Source organism: Podarcis liolepis (assembly GCF_965112155.1).
Source record: "Podarcis liolepis genome assembly, chromosome: 3".
NCBI lineage: Eukaryota > Metazoa > Chordata > Lepidosauria > Squamata > Lacertidae > Podarcis > Podarcis liolepis.
The window spans coordinates 47,528,617-47,556,331 of NC_139557.1; the positions used below are offsets into that span (position 1 = coordinate 47,528,617).

At 40.7% G+C, this 27,715-nt stretch overlaps 1 protein-coding gene across 1 annotated transcript; it reads left to right on the plus strand.

Moving 5' to 3' along the window:
• Positions 1-27,704, plus strand: UFL1 (UFM1 specific ligase 1). The gene is made up of 19 exons (XM_083497660.1): positions 1-247; positions 2,498-2,643; positions 4,396-4,424; positions 5,425-5,522; positions 6,493-6,607; positions 8,707-8,837; positions 9,611-9,669; positions 10,321-10,467; positions 11,405-11,580; positions 13,453-13,632; positions 14,495-14,615; positions 16,288-16,410; positions 17,311-17,431; positions 18,390-18,556; positions 19,447-19,577; positions 20,611-20,691; positions 22,230-22,315; positions 24,273-24,453; positions 25,206-27,704. The coding sequence occupies exons 1-19, from the start codon at positions 30-32 to the stop codon at positions 25,419-25,421; spliced, it is 2,526 nt and encodes an 841-aa protein (XP_083353786.1). The 5' UTR covers positions 1-29; the 3' UTR covers positions 25,422-27,704.
• Positions 27,705-27,715: the final 11 nt, after the last annotated feature.

The window sequence follows — 27,715 nt, forward strand, 5'->3', positions numbered from 1 at the left end:
GATCGCGTTCTGCCCGGAACGGCAGAGGAATGTCCGCCGCCGCGCTCCGTCCGCGGAACGTTCTTGAGCTGACGTGTGAGTGCCAGAGGCCTCGCCGTTCCCACTCCGCCGCCACCGCCTTCTCCTCCTCCCCCCCCTTTCCCCGCCCCCTCCTCGGACGCGGGGCAACCATGGCGGCTACCTGGGAAGAGATCCTGAAGTTGTCCCAGCAGTTCCAATCCGCCCAGTTCGCCCAGGCGACTCAGAGGTGAGGGGGGGGAGGGGAGAAGGGGAGGAGCCACCCGCGAGCCCCCCTCGCGCGGACGAATCTCGCTCCTTCCACGGTATCTCGCGCGACGAGCCCGAGGCTCCTTCATTCCCTGCTCAGCAGCAGTCGCTTCAACGGCGTCCCTCTGGGCCACGACCCGTAATGCTCCTAGAAGCGGCGCAGCCCTTCAGCAGGGAAGGGGTCTCTGCTCACCTTAGTGCCGTAATGCTCTTAAGTAGGGTTGTCTGTTGTTGTTTTCATCCCCGCACCACGTGCTCTGCTTTTGACAACCTTGGCATCCAGAAATGCAGTACAGCGGGGCTAGAGCTTTTCCTGGCCTAGAGAAAAATGTCACCCGGATAATGCTCATTTGCTAAAGGTGCTGCTGCCAAAGGCATAGGAGCCAGTGAAGCAGCAGCAGCGATCCTGTCCGCCCTGGGAATCCGTGCTTTGCTGCTGCTGCCGCCCTTTCCCACGCATCCTGCAAACGTGTCAACAGTTCCCCCGTGCATTTAACATTTGAACAAGCGCCCGAGGCCAGTACGTTTCCGAGCACAATTCAAAGTGTTGGTGCTGACATTTAAAGCCCTAAACGGCCTCGGTCCAGTATACCTGAAGGAGCGTCTCCACCTCCATCGTTCTGCCCGGACACTGAGGTCCAGCGCCGAGGGCCTTTTGGCGGTTCCCTCACTGCCAGAAGCCAGGTTACAGGGAACCAGGCAGGGGGCCTTCGTGGTAGCGGCACCCGCCCTGTGGAACGCCCTCCCATCAGATGTCAAAGAGAAAAATAACTACCAAACTTTTAGAAGACATCTAAAGGCAGCCCTCTTTAGGGAAGCTTTTACTGTTTAATAGGTTATTGTATTTTAGTGTTTTGTTGGAAGCCACCCAGAGTGGCTGGCGGGACCCAGCCAGATGGACGGGGTATAAATAATAAATTATTATAATTATTATTATTTCCTGGTATATCGATCTCCTGTGTCTGCCTGCTTTGCAGCAGAAGCACTTAAAAGGGTCTTGTAGCTCCTGACGTATCTGTTTGGGGAATAAGCTTTCGGCTTGCTCCTCATGAAGTGGACTCTTTAGTCCATGGAAGTTGCATCCCAGTACTATAATACGTTTGTGGGTCTTTTAAGATGCATGTACTGTAAAGCTAAAGGGCTGCACCAGCTCACTAAAATGCAACTTGCAATGTTGCTGTGAAAGCACAAAAAGGGTAACTCTTGGGCCACCTGAAAATCATTTCTGGCAGTTTCGTCAAAGTGCTTATTTTAGCAGGCTTTGCCGTTGAAAGAATTGTACTGGACCTTTGATTACTGTGATGACGGTTGAATATGACTGTGTGTGTGTGTGTGTGTGCGCAGTATATGAGAACAGAACTAAGAAAGTATGACTTGACATACATGTTTGGACATTTTCAGAATATGTATTACTGCATACTGTTTTGTATTGTTTTTTAATATAATAATATAAAACTGAAAAGCCCATGGCAGTCCACAAGGTCTAATATTTAGCAGACAGTGTTTTTGTGAGCTTGTGATAAGGGCTGGCAATTGCTTTCGTTTGTGGAATGGCCATATAATACAATACAAACTTCTGTTCCATTTATCTGCAAAAAAAGATCCATTGATATCCATTACTCATAATTAGTGTCAGTGCATTTAGAATGGTAACCAATATTATCCAAAAACACAATGCGATGTTACATTTCAAGTTCTGATATAATCTGCTGAAGATAAAAAATCTGCAGTAATTCTGTGAAAACGGCATTGGGCATCCATTGTCGAATGTACCTACAAGTTGCTATCCTGGTATTTGGGAAATGCCTTGGAATCTAAGGTGTGGGAAGAAAGCTGTTGGAAATCAGTATATATGAAGCTCCACAAAGTTTGATCAGCCCCAATAAACAACTTTCTTGCCCGTTTTGCACCAGTTAATCTGGAGTACAGACCCCTAGTAACGTTCCCAGTTTTATTAATATTGATAAGAATCCCTGCTTAACCTGTAAGCATGGTGTGGTGGTAGTGAAACTCACCTTTCTGCTTTCTGTTTGCAGTAAGACAGAGCGTTAAGGGATAATTTGATTGTATTGTCAATCTATCAGAAACACTTGTCTTAACTGAAAATTTCTGTGGCATAAATAGATTGCTAAAGCTTCTCCAGATTGTCTTAGAAATGAAGTAGCACTTGTTTAAAATCAAGTTGTCAGGATCTCATGCAAGATGTTTTGCTGTTCTTTTATGTATGCAGACTGTCGGAACGTAATTGCATAGAGATTGTTTCTAAGTTGATTGCTGAAAAACAGCTGGAAGTGGTGCATACTCTTGATGGAAAAGAGTATATTACTCCTGCGCAGATTAGCAGAGAGATCCGTGATGAACTTCATGTTCATGGTGGTAAGTGTGTAAAAAATATTATTTCTAAATATGTTTACAAGTTCAACTATAGAGAAAGAAACTTTAAAGGTAATTTGCTTTGGGAAAATAAAAATACATAGAAACATGTATCTTTGCCATCGAGACATTTAAGGGTCATGATTCTAACACTATTTCATAGTGTGAATGGACTCGCCAAAGTAAAATAACCATTAGAAAGATACTCCTGTTGACATATCTTCAAGATCAGCTAGGGGTGGGGTGAAAAACAAAAGCAGCAATTCCGATGGTCCAAACTGCTAGTGGCAGAATCCTAGCTTGGAAGGAACCCAGGGCTCATCTAATAATGGTAATGTTAGGTAACTTTACATTGCAGTCCCATACATGTCTACTCAACACTATGTTCCATTGAGTTCAATAGGCTTCACTCCCAGGTACGTGGGTATAGGACTGCAGCCTCTATGGCATTCCACTTACCTCTCAAGCTGCTGCTGAATTTGGAATACTTGGTGTTCATTTATCATTTAAAAGGAAGTGCCAAGAAGTATGTAGGATATTTTTATGTGGAATTGCAAGCACAGTTTAGCACTATTCTGGTGTTACATACATTGTCTGCACTGAATGGGAAAGTTGTAAAAAACAGTGTAAAAAGTTAAGTGAAACTGGAGACAGGATTGTAACAGAGAATTCAGTTGTATTTACAAAGCTGTCTAGTCTTATCTGAAAGGTGAGTAAGAGCCAAACTGTCATTAGCTATTCCATCCCTTGCATTTTTCATAAAAAGCACCCATGAGAGGCATGGGTTTGAATCAGAAGAAGGGTTTCTTACCCCCCACCCCACCCTGGCACAATTTTCTTTTTTAAAAAATGAACTCTTTCCCCATTTTGGAAGTTGCTAGTTGCCTCACTCAAGATTGGATTTGAACAGTAGCTGTGCCACTGCTGGTAACAATTAAACTCCTAGGGTATGAGGAAAAGAATAATTGAGGGAGCTTTCTTCCTGGCAAGTATCAGTTGATATCTGAAGTTGTAGCATCCCTTTCATGCTGAGTACAGGAATAAAGGCAAAGGCCTTTTGGGTTTTCATGCCATTGTTTGTTTAGTTTAAGAACAAAGCATTAGCTAGCAGCAGGCTTCATCAACAAAAATCTTATTCTTTATGCAGATTAACAGACTTATTTCAGTGGAGTTTACCATAGTGCAAATGATACAAACTCTTGTGCACTTTAATGAGCACACAACTCTTTTCACAAGCTCTTCCAATTTCATTTCAAAGTGGGGGCACTTTCATGTATAGATCTTTTTTGAAAGCTTTCCCTCCACTGATGTAAGTTGCGGTACTAGCGTGCATGGAAGATCTGGAGCGTGCCTGCAAAATACTCTTTGCTATTCCAGATGTTGCTGCTGCCACCACCTTTATAGTTAACACCATGCTGGTCCAGGTATGTGTAAAGATTTCTACACAAGTGGCATGACTTTCTTCCATGTGTAGATGCCTTTACATGTAATTGGACAAATATGCAAGAAACTTAGAGGCAGTTGCAACTATGCTGGAAAAATTATGTATAAAGGAAGTCCTATTCACACTTCATGGTAGTAAATTCCATTTAGCAAGCAGGGTTAATTCCCAGACAACATGCATTAAACCATGTTTGAAGTTTCAAATCAAAATATAAAGAGTAATAAAACAGTTCATTATAATGTACTTCATCTATGACTTTCTGTATTATGCATTAAAATCTATTTGTTAATATATTCTTTCTTTTGTTACAGGTCGTGTAAACATTGTTGATTTGCAACAGGTAACTTGCTTTAAGCATAAATACTTTTTATTTCTTTTTATCTGTGCTTAATTGGGCCAATTTGAAATACACATTTGTTTTGAATGGTTTTGTACCCAGAAATAAGTCTCATTGTGTTCAGTGAGGCTTACTCCTAGGTAAGTGGGTAGCGTATGGAAACCTAAATACTTACTGAATAGTGTATGGGAGGGTGTCCCCCCCCTTCCCTTTTAAGTCCCCAGTCTTGTAATCTTGCAATTAGCTGACGGGGGGGAGATTAAATCCTACCTCTAGGTTACACAGTCCTGTTACCTGTTGGGAACAGGATCGCACAGTCATTGCAGCATTAAACCCTGTCCACCCACCCACCAGTAATGTCAGCTGGGTGGGCATGGTTTTGGGGGAAAGACCTAGCAGGCCAAATTGTCCGGTGTCCTGGAGATTCCCCACCTCTGGAGTAAAGTATAAACACTTAGCTGCTAACCTATATTTCATTTTTACAAACTGTGGTGTCTCTGTAGGTTCCATTATGTTGCTCACATTCTCTGTAATTTTATATATTATTATAAAATCACAGAGAATGGGAGCAACATAATCGCACTGTTCATCAACATAAGCACCCCATCACACTTGTTTTAATTTTTGAAGCCTGTTTTAGCCTATCAAGGAAGTTGGGCTTTTTAAATGTCACAGTATGCACAAATAACAATGACTGATTGCTGAGACAGGGAATTAATATTTCATTTCTGCTAACCTTTTTCCATCTGAAAAGCTTCAGCTAAATTGAAGCTTTTCATAATAATTAGAGATTTTATTACCTTGTGTGTTAACTTGTCTTGATTGCTATTTTCTTTTCCAATATCACATTTTCTTTTTCAGTTAAGATACACCTGTATCTGAATTATTGAAAAGTAGCTAGAGTGTAATGGTTTGTGAATGTGAAAGTGTACCATTTTAACAGTAGATGATGGCTTTGAATTCTAGATGCTAACCTGTTTCTCCCCCCCCCCCCCCTTTGCAGGTAGTAAATGTAGATCTGCTCCATATTGAAAACCGAGCTAATGACCTTGTCAAATCAGACCGAACAGTTCAACTAGTATTGGGGCAGCTTATAGATGAGTGAGTTCTTTCAAGAGTGATTAAATACAGTGTAAATGTGTAATGGGCTTTTAGATGTGATTAATCCAGAATGAGGAAATGGAAGCCAATAATTATGCATTGTGACTGAGAATGTACTCCACTGCTTTTGTACAAGCTGAGCAGTTGAAGTCATACAAACATTTGAGAACCACTTTATTGTTTTATGCTCGCTAATGCAAAGGAAGGCATTTAAACTTTCCTCATTACTGTTGAGACAAAGACAGAAAAAGCTCTGGAAATTAAAAGGTGGGGGGGGGGGCTTTGTGTCCCTTTTATGGCCAGTGTGTGTAGAGGAGATGGATGAGACTCCTTAGCATCAGTAGCAAGTAGTTTGCCCTCTTGGGTCGTTTGAAAGAGAGACACAGTGTGCAAGGAACTCTTACTACTTAGTGTAATGTGTATCACCTTTAAGAATCGGGTGCTGGAAAGAACAAATGGAGAGTACACAGGTCCTGCTTGCAGGCTTCCCATATGAATCTGGTTGCCAGCTGTGAGAATTAGGATGCTGGATTAAATGGGCCTTGGGCAAATTACCTATATATAATGACAGCCTGATTAAATCGCAGTTTATATCTAGTATATATGCAGCGTTCTATTGCTGACATGGACCATATGTTTGCTGTGATATTAGATATGGGTGCCGCTCAGTTTAAACTCCAATATCAGCCTACAATCTTTAAGTTTTAGAAATGAGCTTCATAGGAGATATATCAAGCAACAGAACACTATGAAGAATTACATTTGCTTTATCAGTTTTGTAAAACATGAAAGCTAATGGTAACTTCTGTTTGAGGGAGAATGATCACATCTTTTACAAAGTTTGTAGTAAACGCAACACACACTTAATGTTTTCATATAGTACTACCGGTATATAGGATTACTAAAAGCAAATAATGTTACAGCTCACAAGGCAAATTTGGAATTTTATACTCCTTTTTTTCTATATTAGGAATTACCTAGATCAGATAGCAGAAGAAACAAATGACAAGTTACAGGAATCTGGGCAAGTGAAAATATCTGATTTGTGCAAGGCATATGACCTTCCTGGAGATTTCTTGAAGCAGGTAATTAATATGAAAATGGCCAACTTTTCACTAAAGCATGTGATATTTCACCTCTCGTAACTATTATGATAATAAGTTCCAGTATCAAATGCACTAGCTAGTGATTTAAGTTTGACAACGCCTTTTCTTATGGTACTTAAAAGTCTATCATGGTTTTAATTTGCGTATTGTTTCTAAATACTGTGACTGCAGTATTGAATCTAATTTCCTGGCAGCCACTATGTCTAATAATAGGGAAGTGAAGCAGTCCTGATCTACTACTTCAGTAAGATTCTCTGAAAAGGCAAAAAAAATTCTTAAGATCCGTAGTCATTGGTTAGCACAGACCATTGGGCTGTAGAAACTGGAAGCGTTTGTTGATTCCCCAGTGTGTTGGTTTGCAGCCAGATGAGCAAAAATGCATTTCCCTAAATTAACATACGAGGAAAATAAGGATGGTATCCATAGTACCAGGAGCAAAACTAGGCTTTATTTCACCTAGGTTAAAAACTTAGTTGGGCACACCAACCCATGCATTGGCGCAAACAAACACACACACACAGAGGCTGGGAGCCTCAATGGTGCCCCTCTGGAGGCTTCACCTGGGGCAAAAAACCAACTACGCCCCCCCCCCCATAGCTACAACACGGCATAGCACTTGCAATTCTTCCCTCCCCCTGTGTTCATCCCATTTTTTTTCTGGGGTCCCCCAACTCCAGAGTTTATTTTGAGGGCATGCAGAGGGCTACAGGCAAAAGAGGAATGAGGAAAGTTCTGTTCTGCAAACCCAAGTCTCTTGCACTAGCAGAATGGGAACACTGGATAGGGCCTCAACTTAGGAAGTAAAATGGGCTACATTATGTCTTATTTACACATGAGAACCTGTTTACGTCAGGTTATGCAAAGTACCAAGTAATGTAATTGCGTGTGATCTAATACTGGTACAACGTCAGGTATTCTGTCACTGAAGTTCATATTGTTTTGCACAAGAGTTCTTAGGATCTTGATGCAAGAACCTTAATTATACTTCAAAATTGGTCAGAGATCCGCCACATGACATGTTTTTTCTCAGTACTAACATGGATTTCTATGTAAGAATGATAGGTGTCGATTCCTGCCTTCTGGACATCATGTTGTTGTTGTTGTTGTTTGCTTTGAAAAACAAGAACAACACAGCAGGATTCTACTTCACAGCTTCATCGATAAGGCAGCAGCAGTTCAAGGTTTTCTCCCTGTTTGGCCCCCAATCTTCCATTCATTCAACATTCCCTCCTGCAAGACTCTGATATGAGGAGGTGGCTCTGAAATAACATTAGAGCGTTTGGCTTGGGGGTACCATTCATTCATTCATTCATAACATTTGTTTTAAAACATGCTACCTTTTATGTTAGATTTCAAGGTTGCATACAAGGCTTATTAAGATTTTTAACTGAGTCATCTTGGCTGTCTCCAATAATCTCTGAAATGTATCTGATTGGGGCCCTGGAACTATGCCCAAGTTTGGAAAGCCCGCCTTTCTACCTCTTAAATGGCGTTTTGCCAGAAAGACCTTCATTTTTAAGCACAGAAATATTTTAGAATAAATAAGATGAAATCCAAATAAAAGAATGCAGACCAAAGGTTTTAGAAATCTGCTGCCATTGACAGATGGGAAACAGAGCACAGCCAAAGTTTCAGGCAGAAGGATAATTCCAAGTTGCACAAATTTTTGAAACACTTATCGCTCTTGAATCCATTGAGTATTGTTCAGAATGTACCAGTAGGACTACAGATGGTGGAGGCATCCATCAACTGCAAAAACTTAACCTTAGTGCTATAATGTGTTCCATATTTCAGAGCTTCCTTACTATCAAGTCCCATGATAGTAAGCAGGAATGTAAGGCTCTCTACGTTGGCTTAATTGTCTTCTTGAGCATTCAAGTTCTGAAGAGGGATCTCTTATCTGTACCTAGAAGCAGTGGTGGATTAATGGTTGGTTGTAGTCTAACATCAAATCCTGTCTCAAGGCTGAATCCACATGCATGTATTAAAAGCCTGCTAAAAGCAGCATAAAGTCAAAATGTAAAAACAGTGCAACGTCAAATAGCTTCTCCAGTTAATTGCTGTGTTTATGTTCTCAGGCATTTTCCATCCGCCTGGGCAAAATTATCCATGGGAAAATTGATCAGGACAACCGAGGAGTGATTTTCACAGATGCATTTGTCACACGGCATCGGGCCCGGATCCGTGGTCTGTTCACTGCCATTACCAGGTAAATTGAAAGACACGTTTCTGTTTTGGGATAAACAGCTCTGATTATCTGCTCCTTGTGTGAGATATGCAGACACGTCCTGCATAAAAGCAAGATTAAATTTTCCAGAGCAAACGTAACTGTTTTTAATTACAATAGCAATGGCAACTGCATCACTTTGGCTCTGGCTTTTCATCAAAGAATCTGCTCCCATAAATAGACAAAAGTTGGACATTCTCCAACTTTTCCAATAAAAAATTCCAAATCTTTACGCAGCTACTGAAGTCCCAACCTTAAACGTTTCCTCCCTGCAAAATCTCCAAAAATTTCTTGCCTTTAGCAGTGAAAAAAACTAGAAACAAAAGGCATTAGTGGTTGCATAACATATTCTAACAGTATTCTGTTTATGAAGTAGAAAATAGGAATTTATTTTATTCCAGTATTCACAAACTTGGTGCTCGATGTGGAATAAATAAAGATAAATTTAAGGAGAGATTCACTGTTGTGCTAAGGCGATGGTTCCATGAGGACAAACATTTTGGCTTGCCATGTGGAAGGACCCCCATGTGCTTTTATGGGGGCTCTCCCAGCCCCCCAAAACCGATTTTGGTTGTGCATAGGGAAAGGGGGGGGGGAGTCCCATTGCACACATGGAAGTCCTTCCACAGGGCTTTTGTTGATGGGCAAATTGATCGGGACAACCGAGGGGTGATTTTCACAGGTGCTGAATCCTGCCCAAAGTGTTTATGTATGAGCGTCCTGGTTTCTTATATATATATCACTTTTCTCTTTAGACCTACGCCAATAATTAACCTAATAACTCGGCATGGATTTCAGGAGCATCTGCTTTACTGTGAGTTTTATTCAGACTTATTTAATGCTGATGTTTTTTGTAATTAATATCAGAAAGTGTTAAGTAAGAGGCAATTAAGGTTTGAAGCTTGCGTACCTTTTTCTTCTTTCGAAAGCAAAGTGAAACTGACCCATTAAAATGCATCTTTCATGTTTGTTTGTTTGTTTGTTTGTTTTGTTTTGGGGGACCAGCACAGGAGGTGTGGTCTGTGCTGAGCTAGTTTCAGTTAAACAGTTCTGGCATTGCATGACATGCCTTATAGGGATAAGCCTGCCTCATTGCCAAAAGACTTCTGCAGTCCTTAGCATGCACTACCTAAACTATTCCAGCTCCTGCTTACTACACATCATTATTGTTTGCCCCTCCTGTTCACTATCATTTAATGTAGTTTGCATTTATTTTGGCCTGTGACACTTCCCCACCTAATATATAATGTACTGTATTACAGGAAGCAGGTGAGAGGAGAACAGTTTAATATCTATCTATCTATCTATCTATCTAGGTGTGTCTGTGTGTTCAAATTAATTAACTTGCCCAGAAAAAAATATAGGCCTGCATACATCCCTCTGAGTTGTGGTTGTAATCCCTGTATTTTTAATCACATATTCATAAATATTTCTAATGCTGTGGCTGCTTTGTTTCTTTTCCCAGCTATGCTAGAAGAACTTGTTAGTACTGGACGTTTGAAAGGCACAGTGGTTGGTGGAAGGCAAGATAAGGCTGTGTTTATCCCTGACATTTACTCCAGAACACAGAGCAACTGGGTAGATTCATTTTTCAAGCAAAATGGTTATTTAGGTAACTTACCCCTTTTGAATGAACTTTTCTTTCTGATAATTACTGGTCAAGAGAAGCATATTTCTTAGAGATCTCCCCCTCCCTCCGACCCTCATGTATCCCATTTTTCCTCATCAGTAATGGTTGGTGCCCATTGAGACTGGTAGGGCAGGAAGGTTAGCAGTAGGCAGAGCCACTAACAGACAGAGCCAATTCTGATTTTGTTCCCATCCTCCTCCCTCCTGAGTTCTACAAGGGCATCACTAAAACTAAGGAGGAGAAAGCTGACGGACAGTGCCAGCCTCTGTGCTGGCTGGGAGTAAGAAGACAACTAGCTGGGGTCTGACTAAGTTTTGTGGGGCAGCACCCTCCTCCCCTTAATAACCAGCCTCCACCTCTCATCACCTGTGCAGGAGATAATGCAATGCAGAACATCGCCTTCCCCTGCTCACTAGTATAGTTCCTGGGTTGGAAGAAGGACAAATTCCTGAGCTCCTCCTTGGTCCTGGATGAAGCTGTAAGCTTTGGTAATAGAGGGCAGGTTTGGAAGAGCAGACCTAGTCCCACTCTTGAATCCACACATGGCAATCCACACATGATGGGACAGCAAGGAATGGACAAGGCCATCCCAACTCTTTATTATTCCATTCAGTGAAGCTATTGCTGTTGTATTGGGGAAAATGGAGGCTAGATAGCTTCTCCTATTGGGGAGTGATATAGTGAGCAGACTTGTGGAAGGCACCCTCCCTTGCCCACCTGACAAGTTTTACCAAGTTAACATACAAACACCAGTTCCTGGGTTCCCTACTGCTTCAGAGTGAGCAAGAAACAAAAGCCACAGAGAGGCTGCGAAGAGGGTAGTTAGTGTCCACCGAGAGATGTCTAGCCCATTGTCCCCAGTTTTGTTTTGTTTCGGTTTAGTTTTCTTCAAAGTCAAGGACTTTCTGTAATTTTGTAGAATTTGATGCATTGTCCAGACTTGGCATCCCAGACCCTGTGAACTACATAAAGAAAAGGTACAAGTCCTTGCAGCTCTTGTTTCTGAAATCATCTTGTGTTGGTCAGGAAATTGTGGATCAAGTGGAGGCCTCCGTGGATGAAGCCATCAGCTCTGGAACGTGGGTGGATATAGCGGTATGCTCTTTGCTTTTCATTTTTTTCTGCTGGCTTTATTTTTCAAAAGGGGTCACAGCACAGGTCATGACTGAACTTCTTGCACCAGCGCAAGTAGATTTCCCCCCTCGTGCACACTATGTGTCATCCCCAAATCTCCTGAGAGTTGAGCAAACTTCAAGGTTGTTTGGAGTAAGAGACTTCAGAATGTTCCGTCAATCAAGGGAAATCCTTGCACTGCCAAACATTCACCACAGTGCTACATTACAACCGTTTGCCTCCAGAAGGACCCAGGTCCAATCCTTGGCATTTCCTGGTGGGGTCATGGGGGATAGATACCCTGTTTGAGGTCCTGTAGAACCACTGCCAGTCACTGCCAGCAGCACAGAACCAAATGGACCAATTATCTGTCTATATGCAGTTACACAGAGGAAAATTATACACCACAGATTTAAGGCAGTGATTACTGTAATTTGCAAGGACATGGCAGTTGAAAGGTCATCACTTGCTAGTCTCGCTTGTTCCAGCTTGAGAAGCATTAAGCCCTAATTTCAAAGCATAATTTCTGCCAAATCAATATTGAGCAAGAGCTTAGGGTTGATGTGGCAGAATCTAATACTCCTTGAGATGCTATTTTTGTAGATGGGACTTCAGTTCTTAAACAAAAAAAGATTTGCTATCAAGCTTTATGTCTCAATAGACAGTACGTATTCCTGTATTCCATTTATCCAAAAGCGGCTTTTAGCTTGGTGATAGAAACTGTTCCTTATCGGGTGTGGCGGGGGGAGCTATAGAGCTTTGAAGACTGAAAGCATACTTACTCCTCCGAATAGGTGCCACATGCATTTTTTAATTTACCAAAGGTAGTGTGAAAAATTGGAAGTGGAAATAAATTATGGCCCAGGCAGCACTGATAGAGAGTGATAAAGCCACTAACTGAATTCACAGGTTAACTCTAATACACTTGTGTGTTTTACAACATTCTGTAATTCCAGCTTAAAATTCTTCACACCACTTGCCTGTAGGTTTGTGGACATATTTAGCTCACAGTTGCTTCACTGCAATAGATAGAAACCAGTTTTGTACAAAGTGGCAGTAATAATTTTCCCAACAAGCTCCCTAGAAACAGGGAATTACATGTTTATCTGTCATCATCCAGGCAGAGGGCACAGACTCCTGTTATCAAATACTGCAGGTTATAAAATGCCTTTTGAATTGGCTTTATATTCTACCTGGCTTTATATTCTACCTGGAGTTTTTAATTTGTACATTATTTTAATGCAAACATGGCAAGTAGCTTGAAACGGCTTTGACACTTTACAAAAAGCTGTAAAGATTTATTTTGTCAAAAAGCTTTTGATTTCCCAACCTCCCGTCTCTCAATGTCATCTTTACATTTTCAGTTTTTCTGGTTTAAAAAAATCCTCTTTATTAAAGTACATTCATCCACCTATTCACCTATTCATCTCTCTAACACAAGACAAAGATTAAATGAGTAGACAGGCAGGATTTTGCATCAAGGTAACCTAAATTCTGCACCTTATTAAAGCTGATTTCTGCAGTGAGTATCAACTCTGCAGATTGAGTCAATGCAGAGAGATGTGCATAATTTATTTTCTGCTGCAGAAAGTTATTCAGGGTAGTCAATACCCACCTCACCTCATACTTTTGAGATTTCACCTGGCATCGTTCAGACACATTTCAAACCTTTTCTTGCAGCTGTAAAAACTAGCAGTATTAAAAAAATAATCTCAGGACTGCTAAATTCTGTGCCAGGATATGAATATCATGCATGGTAGTTATACAAACAACTCTGTATATATTGTAGCCAGTTGGTTGAACAATAAATAACAATGCGGTGGTTTTTGTTTGGCTTTGCTTCTTTGCTCCTAGCCTCTTCTTCCAAGTTCATTCTCTGTAGAAGATGCCAGCATGTTGCTCCAGCAAGTGATGAGATCCTTCAGTAAACAACCTTCAACTCTGGTCTTTGGTGACACTAATGTAGTCAGTGAGAAATTTATCAACAGCTGTGCTGATTTGTTTAGTGATCTGATGCACCAGAAAGCTGAAAAGGTTTGTTTCTGGGCACATTGTTTTAGAAAAGGGCTGCATGAGTTACAGCCGACCAAACTCAGTTCCGCTCACCAGTAATGCAGTGTGGCCTATCAGGTGCTCTCTCCTTCCCCAGCTGTCTTTGCAGTTAATAGAACAATCTCTGGCTGGCGGGCTGCATTCAGCTTGATAAGTCACATGTTGTGCAAGCCTGGCTTTAGCACATAGTAATGATGTTTTTATGTCTTTGAGCTGAACTACCTACCCATGGAATCAGCATTGTCCATCATTGTGTTTTACATTTAATTTTGCTTATAGTTAAAAATGACACCTTTGTTTTGTAAGTGTTGTGCAACACATTTTGGGAGAATATTGGGATGCCATCACATTTGGCTCATATTCCTTGAATTTGTACATCCATATTCCATATCTCAAGCCAGTCACTGTCAGATTCTTGGCTTTCCTACTGTGATAATCAAGAACAAAACAGCAGGTGGCAAGGAAAGGTTGTCTAGTGATTATTTCTAGGTGAGAGTACAACAAAGAAAACTGAGATATGTTGCTGCATTTCAGAGTAAAATAGGAAAAAATGGGATTATTCTGTTTCTATTTCTTGCATATCTTCTTCCTATCAAAACCAGCACAGCTCAGTGGATGGTGTCTAAGTTTAAGGTAATAGTGTTCTGCTAGGACCTGACAAATGGGATACCTCATGCAGATATTAGCTGAGTATGTGTCTTTCATGTGTTGCACTCTCTTATGAGTGTCTGGGACATTACATCCATGCTAAACAGGAGGGGAGATAGTATCAGAAACCTTAAGGATTTGCAGTATGTTCCAGTGCATCTCACATGAACAGGTGCATGTATGATCTTCATTTTAGGAGATGAAAAATAACCCTGTGCACCTAATCACAGAAGAGGACCTGAAGCAGTCTGCATTTGTAGAAAATGCTTCTTCAAGTAAAAAAGACAAGAAAGATGAAAGAAGAAAGAAAGCAGCAGGTAAGAAAATGGAGGCATAAGTTACTTGGTTACTGATTCCATAGTTTCTTCTTGTTAGTTTGGCAGCTGTCCTGTTGGCATGACAAGGACTTCTCCCTCATTACAGCATTGACAATAGTGACGCAGGTTTTGGGAAGAAAGAGTACTGCTTCTCTTCTTTGCTGACTATTGTCAAGTTTTCACAGCTCAAGGAAATGCAAAGAAAAAGATTGTTGGAGGGAGCAGGGTAACTCTGCCATTATACTCTGTAGCTGGACATGTGAAGCAGAACAGCTCCTCTCATCATCACCATCACCACTCGCAACTTATTTATGTAGTCTTGGCCACCGTAAGACACTTGACTCAATGAGAAACATTGGTTAGTTGTTTGTGAGGAAGAATATTAACATGTACAGTAAGAACTCAGTATTGAGTTTGCAAGAAATCCATATTGATGGGGAAAGCTCCCAAGAGAACAGAGTTTTCTAGGGCATGGTGGCTATAGAAGCTCTCTAGACAGCACTATATAAGGCAGACTCTAAAGCTGTAATTAGATGGAAGGAATTTATACCAGTGTTGTCTTTATAGCCATTTCTCTTATTTATTAGCATTCCCCACCCCAAACGTGTAATTAATGCAAATGTCAAGTCACACGTTTATATACATAATGTTACCATTGCTTAGTCTGTTTATCAAACCATAAGGCTTTGGTCAGGATGTTAATGATTGTGTTCTGATAGCACGATATGATGCATGTTTACTCAGAAGTAAGCTCGTCTCTATTCAATGGGGCTCAGGGGAAGCTGTGCATAGGATTGTAGTCTAAAGTAAGGAATATTCATTTAATTGAGTAATTTCATTTTACAAATGAGAGGATGAAAAGCATTTGCTAGAGTTTAGAAACTATATACACTGAATTTTTCAAATAGCTTGAATGTGATCAACCAGAGTTGTGATTGTATAGTGGCATTTATGCTGAGTGGCTCTTAACAAACTTTATCAAAGTTTGATATAATGCTTTTCTTCCAAAACAGAGTACCCATTGTATGCCAAAATAAAAACTACACTTGAATTTTACATTATTGTTTTAACATGTGGCATTGGGACACTCACAAATTGCAATTATAGAATTGTCTTCTACTCAGAAATGAGACCCATTGATTTCATTGGGGCTTACTCCCAGCAAAGTGAGCATAGGGTTGTAGCCCAAGTGTTACAATTAGTTGGTTTAGGGTCATTTGAAATAAAATGTGCAGATGATAGTTCTGTTCAAAAGGCAAACAGTAATCATGAATATTTTCTGTTCAGCATTGCTTGAACTGTGTTAATTTCATTGTCAGTCAGCTTAAATGCATTTCCTTTCATCTTGATTTGGAACTTGCTGTGGACATTGCTTTCTTTCATTTTACCGTTATCTTTTATTTGACTTAAGTCTGAGTCACATTTTCATAAGGATCAGTTTACTTTATTGATGAAGTAGAAATTAGAACAAATATTGAAATACTATACTCTTAGCTCTGTCTTTCTTTGATTATGCATCCAGGTATAGTAACTCCTGTTTCCTTTCATAGTATAGTCAGGGTTAGTATTTTCTCTGTTTTTATAAGGATTTTGGTTTCATTTCATTATATTTGCCAAAGCATCACTTGACTTAGTAATACTTGTAATGCTAATCAAGTAGTTTTTCCACCAGAGGGCACTGGAAGTGTGAAAAGTAGCGGTGGAGGAAACGCCAGAGAATTTAAGATCAAGAAAGCCAAGAAGAAGGGCAGAAAAGATGCTGACAGTGATGAGGAATCACAAACAAGCAGCTCAAGTTTGTAGTTTATTCTACTATAGTAACCTAATCCTTGTAGTTTTGTGAATGCAGTACTGAGTTTGTAATGAAATATTCTCCTATAAGGTATCCAGATATATTAGTATGATTATCTTTTTCGCTAAGATAATTATTTGAATTGTGACATGAATCCTTTTAATGATAACACAGAAATTCTACTTCAAGCAAAAATCAAGGTCAAGCACAGAACTAAAAAAAAAATATGATGAAGAGAATTTAGTGAGCTGTTTTAATATGGGGCTGCAAGTGTGAGGAGGAACGTGCTAGCACTCTGGTAGTGCAAAGTTCCATTACCTGGTTTCAGGTGATTTACATGTACTGTAGCCCAGCACGTCATAGCTGCAACGTTTGGCAGGTCCCCCCAGCCCTCTGGAGAAGTTCTTCAGGGATGTACAGGGAGCTACAGGAAGGGAAAGGAAGATCAGTTGCATTATCTGTCTTACACTTGCACCGTGTTGGATGCAGCCCAGGATAAACCTTTTTTTTTTTTACCTGAATGCTTTAAATCGTATAACCTTTTCACATTAGAGCATCATTTCTGATATGTGTCTGGTAACATTACTTACTGCAAATGGCAACAGTGTATCCATATAATTTTAACAGCAATTTTTGGGGGGAAAGCCCATTTTACCATGATATTTCCAAATGACTCCTGAATTAATCCAATCACAAAAGCAAATAAGGGGAGGGAAAAAATCTAGGGCTCTGTCATAAACATACAGTAGCAATTTTGAATAATGTGAATATCAGTAGTCGGCACATGCTTATTTTTTGTGACCTGTGGGAGTCCTGGTACTAAGAGGAATGTATTTTGTGTTCTTACACGGTAGATTTCAAGTAAATTGAAGATACTAATTATGTTTCTCATGATCATTGCAGATAAGAGCAAGCACCTCGAGATCCCTTTTCTGTCACCAGAAGAGATTGAGGATGTTTTAAGAAAACATGTAAGGGACTGTCCTGAAGAGCTTATAACAGAACTTGCTGACCATCTAATAAGGTAATTTCAATTATTTATCTCAGTTTTGACTTAAACAGTGCCTAACACATCCTATAGCGGAATGAAAAATCAAAATTCCGGTGTTCCATCTTGCAAGGCCTTCATTCATTCATTCACAGCATTTATATCCCACTCTTCAGCCAGAAGGGCTCCCCAAGTCACTTACGTGTCAATAAAAAAAATGCAGTAACTATCAACGACTACAATCTAAAAAATTTACAACCCGTAAAAAATGGAAGGGAAGATGAAATCAAGCAAACTTATGTTACCAGGTTCCCATATTAACCAAGTGTGATGAAAGCAGACAGCTCAAAGCCAGTGTGGTGTAGTGGTTAAGAGCGATAGACTTGTAATCTGGGGAACTGGGTTCGCGTCTCCACTCTGCCGCATGCAGCTGTTGGGTGAACTTGGGCCAGTCACACTTCTCTGAAGTCTCTCAGCTCCACTCACCTCACAGAGTGTTTGTTGTGGGGGAGAAAGGGAAAGGAGAATGTTAGCTGCTTTGAGACTCTTTTGAGTAGTGATAAAGCGGGATATCAAATCCAAACTCTTCTTCTCTTCTCAAAGTTCAAAAGACAGGCCTTGTTGGGCCCTTGAGAAATAGCCTGCTGACCCTCCGTTCTCTGATGTGTCTGCAGCAGAAAGTTGTTGATCTCACAAAAAGCAGCTCCAAGCCAGCAAAAGAAATCATTTTTAAAGCAGTCACACAGGCCTCCTTTGTTGCCAACTGCCATTGTTAACTACTGCAGCTGCAGGCTATGTGAGTGGCCTGTGTAGTGCTATTCTAGCCATTGTGTTGTGTACAAAAAAAGTTGCATCTGATGTTTTTAAAATGCCTTTGGCTTTAAATGTTCAACTTCTGATAGGAAAGCATGTTATTTTGTTGTGTTGAGGTTCTGTAGTATTTGGAGAAATACTAGTCTCTTGCTAATGTATCCCCCCCGCCCCGGTTCTTTAGGCCCTTGACCAAGAGTTACCAGGAAGTTGTGCGTTCTGTATTTATGTCCTCCACTTCCACTTACTCTGGAGCTAGCAGGAAAAAGACCATCAAGGACTTGCAGGAAGAGGTGTCCACCCTGTATAATAATATCCGATTATTTGAAAAAGGAGCAAAGCATTTTACAGGTACAGCTTGGATTGTATCTAAGGTAGTGCTAGGTAAATAGTTCCAGTAGCACTAGATTTCTGCTTGAGCAACAGAACTTCCTCCCCTCTCTCCATGCATACCTTAAATTTGTTCTGAGGGTTTCCTCAACCCACTAGAGCAAATATCTTTAAGCTTTTTAAACCCAACCTTCCCATTCAAACATGCATTTGGGGATCTGCTTCTCAATCTTTTACCATATATTTCCATGGTGGTAGTGCTCCTCTTACAGTCCCCCTTAGAGAAGGCTGTGACCCACCAGTGTGTCCCGGCCCACCCATTAAAGCACCAGTGCTCTGGAGCAGATTTGGGGAGCGCACAGGGCGCATGTGGAGGGAGGAAAGGGAAGTTCCATTGCTCAGTACTGTATCCTTGCAGTAATGGATGCCACACACTTATCTTCAGAATGTATTTCTGGTTTAACACACTGTTGCTGGGCAGTTTCTGATTTCAAAAAGAACTCTAAAACTAGACTAGAGTCTGTGATGATACTGCCCATCCATTTACTTAAACTTGTTCTTTTTTTACATCTTGTGTTTCTATTCTTCTCCCCCTGTCTACCACAGATATTTTTGTGTGGATGTTCATTGAATTCTACCATTTGTGATCTGCACAGAATTGCCCGTAGGAGTCAGTTTAATATTTGCTTTCTCTGCTTGAAGCAAAAGATGGCCTAGTTTGAAACATCTTGTCTGACCTTTCCAATAACATTTGCAGGTCTTTCATGCATTGTGATGCCACAGACATTTTAACACCTGTAAAAGCAGCAGGAAGCAGAGCGTAAGATGCTTTGTGGCTGGAAAAAAGGCTGAGGCCTCTCTAGATTGGCTAATGTAATATGCAAATATTTACAAATTGTCTTGTTTTGCAGATGAGACGCAAAGTAACATTGCCAAGCACATGCTGAAGACGTTTTGCACTGACATCACTAACCTCATCTTCAACTGCCTAGCTGCTGATCAAATGATGGCAGCAGAAGACTACACTGCCATTACCACCGAGGTACTTTGATACTATTTCCTATTATCTTCACAGATTCTTAAAGCAATTAGTTCATTCCCCCCCCCCTCATTGTAGAGCTGGACGGGGAGAGGGGGGACCTGTGCTTCTTCAGGTGTTATTGATGAACTCCAATTCCTATCAGCCCCGGCCAGCATGGCCAGTGGTCAGGGATGATGGGAGTTGTAGTCCAACAACATTTGGCTGTCTATTGGTTCCTAGACCCTGTTGTAGGACATGGGTTCCTGTGCTTATAAGATAGCTTAGATCTCCACAACCCCTACAGACCTTTTTCCTATGGCTGCTCCCTGTCTGTAGGTCTCCGGCACAGTGCCTGCAGAGACCTTCTCTGCTGACCATAGGGTCCTGCCTCCACGTGCCTCCCCCTGCTGAAATTAGGCTTAGAAGAAAACTTCAATTGTAGCTGATTTATTTCAAAGCAAATTGCATTTTGGGGGGCATGCTGGTACAATAAACTCAGCCCACGGTTGTGACCCTCCATACTGACCTCACCGTACACACACAATTAAATTTCACAGAGCCCTTCTATTTGCAACAATACAAGGCTTCTTTAAAGTCTAATTGATGTGAAGAAGGGGTGATTCTGAGTTAGTGGGGGGTTGCAGCTGGGGCTTTTCCTTTCTCTTATGCGTCCCCCTCAAAATTGCTCCCTGCCTAACTGCAACAGAAGGCTTTTCTCGAGCCTAATTGTTATGGGGGTGATCTTCAAGGACACTATAGGTGTGGGGAGAAAATTGGCTCTTGTCAGGAAGGTGACAAACACCCCATTGTCTGGGGGCAGTGCAACAAAATCACTTTTTTCAAGCCTAAATGTGGTTTGTGCAGTGTGCAAGGTGCCCATGACCATTCCTCTGGTTTGCAAATATGTCACAAGGCCCAATAAGGTTGACCCCTGCCATAGAAGATTAGTGTTTCTAAGACTACTTTCTTATTTTCATTTAAGTTTATTGACCAAAACATGTTGTTCATTGGAATCTAAAATTACCTTCATTGATTTGCACACTTCTTCAAATAGATGAGGAAAAAGATTTTGAGTACTTTATCTGAAGAGACAAGAGGTCCTTTAACAAAACTCCACATTTCTCTGAATGGCAAGGTAAGTTTCAGGCATCCAGTCTGCACCCACTCTCCTAAAGAAGTGTAGCTTTATTTGGTTTGTCATTCTTAATTTAGTAACGGATTTTGTTCTTCACTTTTCCCTTAATAGTCAATTTCAGAGTAGGCAAACTGTAAGCAAAATAAACTGAGAGTGAGCATTTTATTCATAGGTGTGAAAAAAGCAAGAGGGATGGGGGAAACAGTGGAGGTCACAATATAGGCAAAATATCAGATACCTCTGTGTGTAGAAGGAAGTCATGAAACTCCACATTAGGTGAGCTTCTCTCAACCTGTGGAAAACCTCACACTGAATTTAAAGGAGATAATAATAATGGTTCCTCTTCATCCTGGAAAAGAGTGACTAGTGGGGTGCCACAGGGTTCTGTCTTGGGCCCGGTCTTATTCAACATCTTTATCAACGACTTGGATGATGAACTCAAGGGCATCCTGATCAAATTTGCAGATGACACCAAACTGGGAGGGGTGGGGTGGCTAACACCCCAGAGGACAGGATCACACTTCAAAACGACCTTGACAGATTAGAGAACTGGGCAAAAACAAACAAGATGAATTTTAACAGGGAGAAATGTAAAGTATTGCACCTGGGCAAAAAAAATGAGAGGCACAAATACAAGATGGGGGACACCTGGCTTGAGAGCAGTACATGTGAAAAGGATCTAGGAGTCTTGGTTGACCACAAACTTGACATGAGCCAACAGTGTGACGCGGCAGCTAAAAAAGCCAATGCAATTCTGGGCTGCATCTAGATCAAGGGAAGTAATAGTGCCACTGTATTCTGCTCTGGTCAGACCTCACCTGGAGTACTGTGTCCAGTTCTGGGCACCACAGTTCAAGAAGGACACTGACAAACTGGAACGTGTCCAGAGGAGGGCAACCAAAATGGTCAAAGGCCTGGAAACGATGCCTTATGAGGAACGGCTAAGGGAGCTGGGCATGTTTAGCCTGGAGAAGAGGAGGTTAAGGGGTGATATGATAGCCATGTTCAAATATCATAGAATCATAGAGTTGGAAGAGACCACAAGGGCCATCGAGTCCAACCCCCTGCCAAGCAGGAAACACCATCAGAGCACTCCTGACATATGGTTGTCAAGCCTCTGCTTAAAGACCTCCAAAGAAGGAGACTCCACCACACTCCTTGGCAGCAAATTCCACTGTCGAAATATATAAAAGGATGTCATATAGAGGAGGGAGAAAGGTTGTTTTCTGCTGCTCCAGAGAAGCGGACACGGAGCAATGGAGCCAAACTACAAGAAAGAAGATTCCACCTAAACATTAGGAAGAACTTCCTGACAGTAAGAGCTGTTCGACAGTGGAATTTGCTGCCAAGGAGTGTGGTGGAGTCTCCTTCTTTGGAGGTCTTTAAGCAGAGGCTTGACAACCATATGTCAGGAGTGCTCTGATGGTGTTTCCTGCTTGGCAGGGGGTTGGACTCGATGGCCCTTGTGGTCTATTCCAACTCTATGATTCTATGATTCTAATAGCTTTGCTATTCTTTTTGTTCTGCTTCTTTTGAAGAGTTTGGAAGAATTTGTTTCCTGTCTTGATGCTGCTGCAGAAGCTTGTGATATTATGGTGAAAAAGGGTGATAAGAAGAAAGAAAGGTAATATTTTTGCAATACATAGTTTCCCTCCGTAGGCTTCTACAGGTGATCACTTTTTCAGAATGATAGGTGCAAACGTCGTTGCTTTGTCACTGGCAAACTAGTCTTTCTACTCGAAGGAATAGGGTGATAAATATGCTTTAATGTAAGTTGATTTTCCAGAAATGATACTTTCCAGCTTTTTGCTTATGACCTAAGCTTTCTTGGTGGTATCTAGCCATGCCTTCCCCACCCCCACCCCATGCTCATTTAAGATCCTTCACAGTTAGGAAGGAGAAAACTTAAATTCAAGTCTCTTGACGAGTTACACATCTTCATTCTGTGGCTGTTTAAAATCCTTTTATATTAAGAATACATATACCTACTGACAGTGCTTTTTTCTGGGGGCGGATGTAGGAGTACGGATACCCCTAAACATCTTGTGAATCTAAGTTTGGCCTCATTGAGGGGCAGTATTTCAATATGAGTAAGAAAATGAGAGTACCCCTAAACATTTTTTAAGGAAAAAAACCACTGCCTACTTACCTTGTAATCCATCTCATTGAACGCAATGGGTTCTATTTCTTAATAGACTTGTATATATATTGACCACATAAAAACTTGCAGCTTATGAGTCCTAAATTTGACATTAAATGCTTTCAACTTTATTAAACTGGAATTGGAAACAGCATCCTTTAAAAAATACAGAAAGATACTTCAACAGTGTGTTTACACATATTTGTCCTCATTAAAGGTAGTTGGTTTTACTACCACGTGGCTACCAATGGGGAGGTGCTTTAACATTAAGGCCACTTAAGAGAAAAGACACATTGACCAGTTGGTGGAATCATAGCTAACTAGCTAGAAATAGCAGTATTCATAATTTATTATCATCATAGAAGCCCTTTATCATTCTGCAAGCAGTAGCAATTAATGTTCTTGTACTGTAGTCTTGGTTTCCTAAATCTGTCCAGTAGAGTCGCTTAACCTCATGGCACTTCCAACAGCGTTTGGAGAAATATATGGGATGGTAATAATGCATGACCTGAAGTTCACAGGACTCTTGCAGAATCTAAGCCAAGTCTGGTCAGAACCTGGGTAGGAGACTGCCTGGTACCAGAAGAGTATAATGAGTGGATTTGGTGGCATCTATACCTCTTGGTGGGACGCGGGTAACGCTGTGGGTAAAACCTCAGCGCCTAGGACTTGCCGATCGCATGGTCGGCGGTTCGAATCCCCGTGGCGGGGTGCGCTCCCGTTGCTCGGTCCCAGTGCCTGCCAACCTAGCAGTTTGAAAGCACCCCCGGGTGCAAGTAGATAAATAGGGACCGCTTACCAGCGGGAAGGTAAACGGTGTTTCCGTGTGCGGCTCTGGCTTGCCAGAGTAGCTTCGTCACGCTGGCCATGTGACCCGGAAGTGTCTGCGGACAGCACTGTCTCCCAGCCTCTACAGTGAGATGAGCGCACAACCCTAGAGTCTGTCAAGACTGGCCCGTACAGGCAGGGGTACCTTTGCCCTTACCCATACCTCTTGGTAATATTATGCACCAGTAAATTCCTTTTTTTCATTCCTGTTAATGGGTAGAATAGTATTCAGCTTTTTAAAGTATTTGTGAAGTTGCCGTCATTTTCCTTGTACTAGTAGTATTATTACTAAGTTTATTTGTTTCCTTTTTGCCACAGGCAACCAAAACAATAGTAGTACATCTATTAAAAGTGGGAATGGGGAGAGAGAAAACATTAAAAACATGCCACCCACTCTAAAAGGCCTTAGATCATACAAATGGGAAGGTGGAGTTTATGGTTATGGCCTCCCAGAAGAGGACAGTGGAACTATAGTTTTGAACTGTGGTCCAAGTCCAAAATTTTTGTTTTCAAGGAACATTGTCTTACAGATTAATTCACCATTATCCAAAATCTGCAAGTAATTAAATAGGTAAAAGCCTTTTTTCATCATACATCCTGTTTCTTGTCTCAGGCAAATCCTGTTCCAACACAGACAAGCTCTGATTGAGCAGCTGAAAGTCACAGAAGATCCAGCTCTCGTTCTTCACCTGACATCAGTCTTGCTGTTCCAGTTCTCAACACACTGCATGCTTCATGCACCCGGAAGATGTGTGCCACAGATCATTACTTTCTTAAGTACAAAGATCCCAGAGGTACTTACAGTGGAAAAACCAAGAAGTGTTGTAATTTCCTCTTTTCAAAAGTTGAGAAAATGCTGGCATTCACAGAAACCACTTTATTTATTTATTTTTATTGACTTAGGCTGAAATCCTGTACACACTTTCTAGGAGTAAATTGTATGGAAATCAGTAAAAGTAAATATGTATAGGATTATATACATGTATGCAGAGGGATGAAAGTGGACATTTCTGCGACTGGTTCAGTAATTAATTTCCACAACATAGAATTCTCATTAAGCACATACAGTGAACTATGTGTGTGAACTATATATAACAAGGGAGAAAATTAGGTATGTGCTCTACTGAATTTAAGGGAAGCAGCTACTGTGCAATATTACAGTGCAGTGGTCTTCCAGGGAAAGCTGTAAATACGGGATGCAATATTTAAAATAGATTTTTTTATGATCTGCCCATTAATATTAGACAAAAATAAGATCACTCATTTGTATTTTGAAGAAATGTTAAGGTTATCTTTTTTGAAGGTGATTTTAATCTTGGTATATATTTTATGTGAACAGATTAGAGGTTTTGATGACTAAGCGGTGTGTAAATCATGTTAAAACAGATCTCATTTGGTTTGATTCTTTGAGATGTGATCATAATTATGCTTGAAGGAAGTTGCTTTTCTCACTGCGGGTTCTTCTTTAAGAACTAACGCAACCACCATTTGATTTTAAGTTGCTCATATTGCCTTCTTAGTAGCCACATTTTGTTTCATTTTTCAGGATCAGCATTCTCTTCTTGTCAAATACCAGGGGTTAGTAGTGAAACAGCTGATAAGTCAAAATAAGAAGATTGGGCAAGGGGACGACGACTCAGTGGATAACAACCTGAATGCAGAAGAAAGCATAGAGGCAATCCGGAAAGAACTCCAGGAGCTGGCTGGCTCTGTCAAAGACCTTGTTCTCAGGCCCAGAAAATCTTCTGTAACAGAGGAATGATAATCTTAATAAAACTCATTCAGGATGTTCAAAGAGTTGGGATGTTTTCTTTGAGGAAAACTGTGATAATGCTTGAAATAGCCTTGGCTTTTAGGAGCTGTGTTTGTAATAATTATACTACAGTCCTAAACACAACAACCATGTGGTTGGCAAAAAGAACTGATCTGCTTGTTGAAAATGCAAGGCAGCATAACCAAAGGGATAATTTGTCTTTAAAAATATTTTTGTAATATCTGGCAACTGAACAAAGCATTTATTTAGCTTTCATAGAGTTAAGAATTCTCAGTTTTGTAGGCCACAGAAACAGTGTTGGTCTCAAAGGATGGAAGACGTTGAGCATATTTTTTTTAAACTGTTGAATTGGAACTTGGTGTAGGACTATGCAAGTTTTTGTGTTTCATAGAATTCTGTCTGATGAGTTCTTTAAAATCTCAAAGCCTACATATTCACCAAATATGTTCTCGCACAATGCTTGTGTTTTCCTTACATAAAGAGATGCCATTTATTCAAAAGGTTGTTGCTTATATGCAAATGGAAGGTGTCCTTACATTTCTGTTAACTGGACATTCTCACAGATAGAAGGGGAGAAAACAACCCCCTCCCCCGAGCAGCCCTTGCATTTCTCCGTCCTTTGCTACAGAGACCCTGCCAACTCTCCAGCGTTGATTTCTATGAGGTATAGGGCACTTCAGAGAGAAGAAAGAATTGGCTAAATTTTCACCTGTAAGAGTTCTACTACTCAGGACTCAGAAGTCAACCATATATCTCTGGATTCTGTATTTTTCCTTTACAAATTACTAACCACTTAAAAATGAAATGTCACTAGAGCCTTTTTGCAGACAAATTAATTGTGTGTTTGTGTATCAGGAATACACAGTGCTCTGTGTCATTTTAACATTATGGAGAGAAATTGTTGTGGTTAAAAAAGTTAGCATCCCCAAATTATTTTAGTCCTAATATTAGCATATATAACCAGTTTGTTGGGGGGGGGGAGGGTGTCAGAGACACAATTTAAGATCATTGCTAGAGGACAAATGTTGACAAATGCCCATTAAAGTGATCTCTTAAACACACTCTGTGGTGTCCCATTGCTAGATACATGTGACGTTTAATAGTATTTCACTCTGGTGTTTATAACTTTGTAATACCTTTATTATGAGACACAATATTTAATCCATTTAAAGAAGAAAAGGCTAGGAAAAGGTTATCATTAGTTCCTATGTCAGGTCTTTGTACATGTCTTGGTTTTATTGAGCAAATCATTCTCCCGAACTGCCATTCATTAAGATTTTTGTTATTGTTTGTGCCAGTCGTAACTCTTTTCATTGCTGTTCCTGCTGTTTGCTGTAATTTAGATGCATTTATACCTCTTAGGGGTATAAGTGAAATCATACTTTCTTTTTTGTATGGAACATTTGGTTTAACAACAACAAAAAAGCATTGCTGTTTCCCATTGTATTAAGTTACTTTGCAGCAACTTTGGGTTTCTTTTGCGGATACTTGACTGCGAACAAGTTTTGATGCCAAGTTCTGCCTGCCCTTAAGCCAGCTTTCTCTGCATTCGTGATGTAACTCGTGCAGATTGGCTCCAAGCCAGACAAAAGAAAGGGAGCTATGGCAAGGCAGCTGTGTCTGAAGTGGAAGCAAACTTGGATTCCTTTAAAATGTGATTGGTTTGAAATCATGGCAGGAATATCTGCCCCACTAGAAGAAGTTTTAGTCTTTCCCTCGTTCCCTTTGTCATTTGCATCCCCACAGAATTTTCCATGCTGGTTCCCATTCTTAATATTTATTCGTTGTTCACCTTGTATTACTCCCATCTCTTCCTGTTCATTTTTTTTCTTTCCTTCAAGTTCTCTTACATAAGCTCTCCTTGCTCAGTGCTTCTGCTTTTTTCCATGAAGCCCTTCTACCTTTCGTGCTTCTCCTGTTACTACTGTTATTGTAAAATGGAAAATGATTTTGAACGTTTGCAATGGAAATATGGGGGCAGTAAGATTGAAGATTATGTTACTCCTCTCAAAAGAATCACATTGTTTTTCTCTCCTCACGTGAATTTTTGATGCACACAAAAATTCAAACACCTTCATCAGGGTGCCCAGTTCAATTGGAATGATAAAAAAATATCTCTACAATGATGTCTACGACCAAAGGGGACCATACTTCAACCAAATGTGTACAGGAACGTGTAGTCCATCTGAAATAAGTTGTGTGGTGTGGTTTTTTTTATTTAAAAAATGTAGCTGTTGTTACATGAACTCATTAAATGACTATATTAACCTACAGGACCTCCT

Excerpts from the sequence above, each read along its gene's own strand:
- UFL1 (XM_083497660.1), top strand. The coding sequence starts at position 30 with ATGTCCGCCGCCGCGCTCCGTCCGCGGAACGTTCTTGAGCTGACGTGT. Across the intron at positions 248-2,497 it reads TTCGCCCAGGCGACTCAGAG|ACTGTCGGAACGTAATTGCA; the intron begins GTGAGGGGGGGG and ends TTATGTATGCAG. Across the intron at positions 4,425-5,424 it reads ACATTGTTGATTTGCAACAG|GTAGTAAATGTAGATCTGCT; the intron begins GTAACTTGCTTT and ends CCCCCTTTGCAG.